The 9,039-nt window shown below is 55.1% G+C and overlaps 1 protein-coding gene across 1 annotated transcript; it reads right to left on the bottom strand.

The window, feature by feature from the left end:
- Positions 1–3,032: 3,032 nt before the first annotated feature.
- LOC114813150 (keratin-associated protein 10-3-like) lies at positions 3,033–3,836 on the bottom strand. Its single transcript, XM_029068311.1, is given in 1 exon segment — positions 3,033–3,836. A coding segment is annotated over 1 exon segment (804 nt).
- Positions 3,837–9,039: the final 5,203 nt, after the last annotated feature.

Raw genomic sequence — 9,039 nt, forward strand, 5'->3', positions numbered from 1 at the left:
ATGGCAGACCCGGAATTAGAACCCATGACCCTCTGACTCCCAGGCCCGTACTCTATCCGCTACACCATGCGAGTGAGAGGTCGGCAGAGAGGTAGACGAGATCGAGGTACAGTGAGAAGGTTGGCATTAAAAGGGTGAAGTGGGTGGGCCGAGACGCGGTAGGAGAGTAGCGAGGTAGGAGGGGGCAGGTTGATTGAGTGTTTTAAAGCCGACGGTAAGGAGTTTCTGTTGGATGCGCAGGGGGATGGGATGCGGAGTGGGAAAACGTGGACCAAACATTTTTGTGGGAAAATGATCTGGGAAGCAGAGTAAAGTGTGGACTGGAGTGGGGAGAGACTGGGGGACATTCATTAAGTCAATTCAATCCTATTTATTGAGAGCTTACTGTGTGCCATGCATTGTACTAAGCGCTTGGGAAAGTACAGTGCAGCAATAAGCAGACACATTCCCTACCCACAGTGAGCTTACAATCTAGGGAGGGGAGGCAGACATGAATACAAATAAATAAAATGACAGATATGTACATAAGTGCCGTGGAACTGGGAGGGGGGAAGAGCAAAGGGAACAAGTCAGAGCGACGCGGAAGGGAGTGGGTGATGAGGAAAGGGGGGCTTAGTCTGGGAAGGCCTCTTGGAGGAGATGGGCCTCCAAAAAGGCTTTGAAGGTGGGGAGAGTCACTGTCAGACTTGAGGAGGGAGGGACGGTCCAGGCAGGGAGGTCAGCAAGCAGGCCGATTCAATTAGAGAATCAGCATGGAAGAGTGGAAAGAACATGGGCTGGGGAGTCAGAGGTGGTGGGTTCAAATCCCGGCTCTGCCGCTTGTCAGCTGTGTGACTTTGGGCAAGTCACTTAGTTTCTCTGTGCCTCACTTACCTCCTCTGTAAAATGGGCATTAAGACTGTGAGCCCCACGTGGGACCACCTGATCACCTTGTATCCTCCCCAGTGCTTAGAACGGTGCTTTGCACAGAGTAAGTGCTTAACAAATGCCATCGCTGTTATTATTATAATCAAGGCGGGATAGGATAAGTGCCTGGATTCACGTAGCAGTAGTTTGAATGGAGAGGAAAAGGCAGATTGTAGTGATCTTGTGAAGGTCAAATGGACAGGATTTAGTGATAGATTGAATGCGCGGGTTAAACGAGAGAGAGGAGTCAAGGGTAACGCCACCTTGCTTGTCCCGTGCTCCTCCGTCGGTGCCTGTGCTGTGCCGGGTGGTGTGATGCCATGAGGGAGTGAACCGTCTTCCCTGGGGCCCCGCGGTGACCTGCCTCTTGCGTTGGCGCCTGTTGGCACAGCGGAGGAGAGCTTGAGACCCCGTCAGGCAGTCCCTGCCCAAGCCTCTGAATACGCCGGAGCCCGCCAACCCCAAGCGGGCAAAGGTAAGCAAGCCGACCTCACCGGAGTGATCCTCTAACCCGGCGAGGCTCTTGGAAGTATTTTCCTTTGTCTCAAGGCCTTGGCCCCTCTCACTGCCTGAGTCTCCACTGCCATTTCCTTTCATCGACATTAAAGCAACCGGACGGATGAGGACGGAGGCTTCCTGTCCCTCTGTCCTGAGCGGGGTTCTGGTTATGGCACAGAGCCCTGGGCCAGAAAGAGCCGTGCCCAGAGCGCCGCTCGCAACCAGTACCAAGTACCGGGTGCCCAATAGGATGGCGGGGAGCCATGTCCAAGAGCGAGTTGTGTCATCTCAGCGTGGGGAGGCAGCGTGGCTCCGTGGAAAGAGCCCGGGCTTCGGAGTCAGAGGTCATGAGTTCGACTCCCGGCTCTGCCGCTTGTCAGCTGAGTGACTGTGGGCGAGTCGCTTCACTTCTCTGGGCCTCAGTTCCCTCATCTGGAAAATGGGGATTAACTGTGAGCCTGACGTGGGACAACCCGATTACCCTGTATCTATCTACTCCAGCGCTTAGAACGGTGCTCTGCATATAGTAAGCGCTGAACGAATACCAACATTATTATCTCAGGGGGGCATAGACAGAGGAGGCTGAGACCCTAGGAGATATGAGGTGGTCCTTTCCTGCAAGGACATTTTATCATCGTCGGGAGAGCCCCGCCACAGCCAGCTCACACACTGGAGAGGGACAGTGGCAGTGTCTCCTGGGGAGGTGGGTGGGAGCATTCCCGGTGCCCCCAGCTGAACCAGACTGTTCTCCGGGGTCTTGGGACAGCCAATATGGGGCCCTCGTAAAGGACCCTGGGCCATCCCGGCCCTGGTCCCTCCTGTAGGGAATTGGCCGAGGTCACCTTAACCCTGGGAGCTCAAAGGAATAAAAATGATGGTATCTGTTAACGACGATAATAATGTTGGTATTTGTTAAGCGCTTACTATGTGCAGAGCACTGTTCTAAGCGCTGGGGGAGATACGGGGTCATCGGGTTGTCCCACAGGAGGCTCACAGTTAATCCCCATTTGACAGATGAGGTAACTGAGGCACCGAGAAGTTAAGTGACTTGCCCACAGTCACCGAGCACTGTTCTAAGCAATGGGGGAGACACAAGGTGATCAGCTTGTCCCACGTGGGGCTCACAGTCTTTCTCCCCACTTTACAGATGAGGTAACTGAGGCGAAGAGAAGTGACCTGCCCAAGGTCTAACAGCAAACAAGTGGCGGAGCTGGGATTAGAACCCAAGTCCTCTGACTCGAGAGAGCAGCAACACCAAGAGCCAGGTTGGGTAGGAGCCAGCTGACTTAGTTTATGAGAATCACCCCGAAGGTCCCCAGACTGTGAGACAACTCAGTCAAGCAACTTCCCAGACAAGAACACGAGAGATCTCTTGCGAGCGTAAGACGGGGTTCCGGTTTGCGGAAGGCCCGAATCAGAAACCTAGGGTTTGAGCCGTAGCCAGGAGTTCTGTGGACTGTTCCGGAGTGGCCTTCTCGGTGGCCCGGGTAGGTTTTGGCCCGGCAGTCGTGGGGCGGTGTGATCGGGCCCATCCTGTTGATCGGCGCAGGAAGGGACTGGAAGGGAAATAGCTCCCTGGAGAAGGTTAGCGGGGTCGGTGGAGGCCGGCCCTCTACGTGCAGGGCTCCCTATCGGCAGCAAGACTTCCGGCCGGAAGTGACCCCGCAGCAGGCGGGCCGGCCGCAGACGGGTCGGCAGATCGCAGAGACGCAGGAGGCCGATCGGCAGCAAGCGGGCTGGCGGGAGGCAGGCGCGCAGCAGCTGGAGTCTCAGCAGGCCGGCTTGCAGCAGACGGGCACGCAACAGACCGGACGGCTGCAGACGGGACGGCAGAGGAGGGATACGCAGCAAGCGGGCCGGCGGCAGGTGGAGACGCAGCAAGGGGGCCGGCAGCAGGAGTCTCCGCAGGAGGCGCTCGGGCAGGGGGTGGACACGCAGCAGACTGGCTCGCAGCACACGGGGATGCAGCAGACTGGCTTGCAGCAAACTGGGATGGAACGAGAGTCGGTGGATCGGCAGCAAGAATCTCGACAGCATGCTGACTGCCCCCAAGAGTCTTGGCAGCAAGCTGATCGGCAGCAAGAGTCTTGGCCGCAAGACTGTTGGCAGCATGATGGCGAGCAGGAGCCCGTGCAGGCCGGCCGGCAGCCGGCGGGCACGCCGCAGGCCGGCCGGCAGAGGAGAGCCACGCGGCAGGGGGGTGGGCAACACGCCGCGCTGCGGCAAGCGGGCTGGCGGCGGCCGGGTGCGCAACAGGATGGCGCGCAGCAGGGGGGTTCGCAGCAGGTCTCTGGGCAGTTGTCCGGGGGACGCGATGAAACGTTGCAAGAATCGGGCGGGCAGACGACGTTCCCGCAACTGCCATCGCCAGAACAGACGGAGACGGCAGAATCCACGGGAACGCAGGGCCCGGGGCAGCAGGTGGCGGCCATGTCGTCAGCGGCTGGGTGCGGTTGGGCCGGTTGGTGACAAGTGGCTACTGGGACGAGAACCAACATCTCCCCACCGTGCGGGGCTTTTATATGCACCAAGCCCGGTCCAGTTCACGGCAGGGCATCTTTTCCTTGTTATTGTTAATGCCGTACAGGTCAGCTTCCTTCCGAACGGGTCATTAGCCGAGGATTTAGGTACGAATGAGATGTTGTTCAACTCATAACATCCTTATTTTGATCTGTGGCTGATACAGTGCATCCATACTGCTGCATGCCTCTCCTCAGCACCTCAACCTACGACTGTAAGCTCACTATGGGCAGGGAATGTGTCTGTTTATCGTTATACTGTACTCTCCCAAGGGTCTAGGACAGCGCTCCGCACACGGTAAACACTCGGTAAATACGACAGAATGACTGTCAACCATCTCATCCGTGGGCGGGTTTTAGCCGTGGGACTTGCTGGCCTGGGATTGGGTGGGCGAGGATGTGGGCGGCGAGGCCGTGTCAAATTAAGGATTCTGGGACCCCGTTCCACAGTGACTGATGAGCGATTGTGACGTTCCCTTCAACTAGCCCCCACACTCAGGAGGGTGGGGAGGAACCCAGGAGCTGCGCTCCTAAGTGCCTTTCCCCGACGGAAGTTTTTTTATTGTGGTTTTTTTTTTTTTTGCTGGTTTTGTTAAGCACTTACTATGTGCCAGTCCCTGACCTAAGCACTGGTGTAGATACAAGATAATCTGGTTGGACACAGTCCCTATTCCACAGAGGGCTCAATCTTAACCGCCATTTTACAGGTGAGGTAACTGGGACACAGAGAAGTGAAGTGACTTGTCCGGGGTCACACAGCAGAAAAGTGACAGAGCCAGGATTAAAACCCAGGTTCTCCAACTCCCAGACCTGTGCTCTTTCCACTAGGCCACGCCGCTTCTCAGTTAAGTTGTGAGTTTGTTTTGGGCAAGGGACGTGTCTTCCGACTCTGTTATACTGTACTCTCCCAAGAGCTCAGTTCAGTGGTCCCACAGTAAGCGCTCAATAAATCCGACCGATTGATTAAGTTAAGCAGCTACTAATTTCATGTATGCTGTTAACTTGGAACCGAGTCAGGGGTGATTGGGAAGGATGTAGGAGGGGGCAGGTAGTTGAAGGGGAAGCCCGTTAGCCATTTTAAGGGGACAAGGTATGAGCTGTGATCCTGGGAGGGCAACGCATATGGAAGGCTCAGAGCTATGACCCAGGAAGGACAAAGGGATCAGAGATATGATCCGCCGGGGTCAAGGCTCCCTTGAAGGTTCCGGGTCCAGAGGTTTGTACTCTGGAGGAGCAAGTCTCCTGCACCCAAGGGGGAGAAAATATCAGCGGAAGGGGAATTACCATCATTGTTATTATTAATAATAATAGTATTTGCTGAGCACTTACCGTATGCAAAGCACTGTACTAAGCACTTGGTCTCCCAGTAGAACAGAATATCTATACAATAGCTATAATCACGATGATGTACCATAGAACATCAGATGCATTCCTTGCCCACGGCGAGCTCACAGTCTAGAGGGGGAGACGGCCGTTAATACGAATAAATCAATCAATCAGATATGTACATACGGGACGCGGGGAAGGGAGGGAGTCTGAATGAAGGAGCACGTACGAGCGACGCAGAAGAGAGTGGGAGAAGAGGAGAGGAGGGCTCAGGCAGGGAAGGCTTCCTGGAGGGGACGGGCCTTCGATAAGGCTTTGAAGTGGGGGGAGAGTAATTATCTGCCCGATAGGAGGAGGGAGGGTGTTCCAGTCCGGAGGAAGGATGTGGGTGAGAGGTTTGGCGGTGAGAAAGGCTAGATGGAGGAACAGTGAGAAGGTCAGCACCAGAGGACCAAAGTGTGCGGGCTGGGTTGTAGGAGCAAAACAGCGAGGTGAGGTTAAGAGGAGGCAAGGTGGTTAAGTGGTTTAAAGCCAATGGTGAGGAGTTTTGGCTGTATTTGGAGGTGGATGGGCAGCCACTGGAGTTTCTCGTGGAGCGGGAAAACATGGTCTGAACGTTTTTGAAGGAAAATGATTCAGTCAGAAGAATGGAGTATGTTCTGCAGTGGAAAGAGACGGGAGGCAGGGAGGTCAGCAAGGAGGCTGATTCAATAATCAAGGCAGATAATAATAATAATAATGTTGGTATTTGTTGAGTGCTTACTATGTGCAGAACACTCTTCTAAGCCCTGGGGGAGATACAGGGGAATCATGTTGTCCCACGTGAGGCTCACAGTTAATCCCCATTTTCCAGATGAGGTAACAGGCACAGAGAATAATAATGTTGGTCTTTGTTAAGCGCTTACTATGTGCAGAGCCACCGTTCTAAGCGCCGGGGTAGAAACAGGGGAATCAGGTTGTCCCACGTGGGGCCCACAGTCTTAATCCCCATTTTCCAGGTGAGGGAACTGAGGGCCAGAGAAGTGAAGTGACTTGCCCACAGTCACACAGCTGGGGATTCGAAACCATGACCTCTGACTCCCAAGCCCGGGCTCTTTCCACTGAGCCGCGCTGCTTCTCTATGATAATGATGGTATTTGTTAAGCACCTACTATGTGCCAAGCACTGTTCCAAGCGCTGAGCACTGTTCTAAAGATCAGTGCTCGTATTAATGTGGTAGCGGGTTGGATGGAGAGTAAGGGGTGGAGTTTGGTGGTGTCATACCTGCAAAACCAACAAAAAATTACAGAGGGCTCTAGGGGTTGTGGGGAAAGGGTTAGACCCTAGGGAAAGACTATTTGGGCAGAAATTTTGTATATTACCCAGTTACTAATAATGTCGGTATTTGTTAAGCGCTTACTAGGTGCAGAGCACTGTTCTAAGCGCTGGCGTAGATACAGGATCATCAGGTTGTCCCACGTGAGGCTCACAGTCTTCATCCCCGTTTTACAGATGAGGGAACTGAGGCCCAGAGAAGTGAAGTGACTCGCCCCCCGTCCCACAGCTGACGAGTGGCCGAGCCGGGATTCGAACCCATGACCTCTGACTCCCAAGCCCGGGCTCTTTCCACTGAGCCACGCCGCTTCTCGAATATTGCCAGAAGACTATTAAAGGTTACTGAGCTCTCTGAGGGTGTCTGCCTGTGGTAGGGTGAGAGGAGAGGTTACAGGTTCTGGGGAGGCGTGCGGATTTAGGGAGCAGGGAGAGTGATCTTTCTGTGAGCTTCCTGAGAAGCAGCGTGGCTCAGTGGAAAGAGCCCGGGCTTTGGAGACAGAGGTCATGGGTTCGAATCCCGGCTCGGCCACTCGTCAGCTGGGTGACTTTGGGCGAGTCACTTCACTTCTCGGTGCCTCAGTTCCCTCATCTGTCAAATGGGGATGAAGACTGTGAGCCCCACGTGGGACAACCTGATTCCCCCGTGTCTCCCCCAGCGCTTAGAACGGTGCTCGGCACGTAGCAAGCGCTTAACCAATACCAACATCATTATTCTATTCAGCCCAAGGAGAGGGATGGTCGGCTAGCCAGTGAGAGATTCACTTGTCTTGAGAGAGACATCTGACTCTCCGAGAGACATCAGAGAGACCAGGGGAGGGGGCCGGGGCGGGGGGGGGGGGGGGAAGGGATTCAGGGTTTGCCATTCCGTGTGGGGAGGAGCTGGAGGGATTTAGAACCCAGTCCGGGCTAGTTTGGGGTGGAATCCTCCTAAAGTGACTCCAGGGCCTATTTTGGTTGGGTTTTAGGGCTGACTCCCCAAAACATCAAAGGAGTTGGGTGTGCATCTGTGAGAGCTCTAGATTGGATGAGCCCAACTCCTTCTAAAATGGTCAGGAAAGGGAGAGAGCCGGCCCGATGGCTGGGCTAGCGGACAGAGCCCTTGGGTGTCTGACCGTCTTATGATAATAATGATAATGTCGGTATTTGTTAAGCGCTTACTCTGTGCAGAGCACTGTTCTAAGCGCTGGGGGAGGTACAGGATAATCAGGTCGTCCCACGTGGGGCTCACAGTTAATCCCCATTTTCCCGATGAGGTCACTGAGGCACAGAGAAGTGAAGTGAGTCGCCCGCAGTCAGCTGACGAGTGGCCGAGCCGGGAGCCGAACCCACGACCTCAGACTCCGAAGCCCAGGCCCTTTCCACTGAGCCACGCTGCTTCCCATCTTATCTAAGGCCAGTCGGGACCAGCAGGGGATATCTTATTCAAGCCCTGGGGCTTAGTCTCTGCCATCCGGGTGTGGAGGTGGTCAAATGGAATCCTGGTGGGAAGGGTCTATATCCGGCAGCTAGCAGTGGGGGAGGCTCCTGTGCCATTTGCACACCAGTGGAATTTACTGAGTGCTTACCGTGTGCAGAGCATTGTTCTAAATGCTTGGGAGAGTACACCGTGACGGAGTTGACCCGTTCCCTGCCCACAACAAGCTAGAGTGAATGTCCAGGGGAGTTTCGGAAGGCTGGACCAGACACCTGGCTAGAAACCTTAGGGGCCACCGTGAGAGTAAATCTGCAGGGCCCTGAGAAGGTGGTGGGATGTCTTTTCAAGGTTTCCACCTTGGTGTTTCCTGTGCTCCTCCATCAGTGTCTGGTGGAAAGTGCCCGCGATGGGAAAAATGTCCCAACAGGCCAAGCTTCTTCCTCGCATCCCTGTCTATGCCTCCTTGGACGCACAGCCCTCTGGCCCATGTTGTTCTGGCCTTGACTGGGGCAGAAAAGGAGAGTTAAAAGCCCTGGCAGGGAGCTTCTACCTGCCCCGGGTCCCTTGGGAGCCTGACATGGCAACCAGTCAATGGAGTAGAATAGGGCATCGGCAGAGTGGCCATCGCTGAGGCTCTTAGGAAGAAATTCACTGAGATCCTGCTGTCCGAAAGATTCTGGCCCCTCCACCGCCTGTGTCTCCAGTGCCATTTCCTTTCCTTGGCCTCAAAGCAACCAGGTGTCGTGTCCTTGGCCTCTTGTCCTGCCTGAGCGGGATTCCGGTTATTGCTTGGAGCCCGGGTCCAGAAAGAACGGTGCCCCGAGGGAGGGAGTCCCTGGATCACCACCCTCCAGCTCCCAGGTGCCCGCTCTGTTGGTGGGGAGGCAAGTCCGAGGGCACGTGATTTTGGCTCGGGGGATTTTAGGCGGACAAAGGCAAAAGGTGATTTTCTGTTGTGTGAACACTGTCGTCGTCGCTAGAGCTTCACCTCTAGCCCGAGAGGAGATGGGATGTGCGCATTCCAAGGTCACCGCAGGCCTGGCTGATTCCCTGTGCCTCGGG

This window comes from Ornithorhynchus anatinus, chromosome 7, assembly GCF_004115215.2.
Source record: "Ornithorhynchus anatinus isolate Pmale09 chromosome 7, mOrnAna1.pri.v4, whole genome shotgun sequence".
Taxonomy (NCBI): Eukaryota; Metazoa; Chordata; class Mammalia; order Monotremata; family Ornithorhynchidae; genus Ornithorhynchus; species Ornithorhynchus anatinus.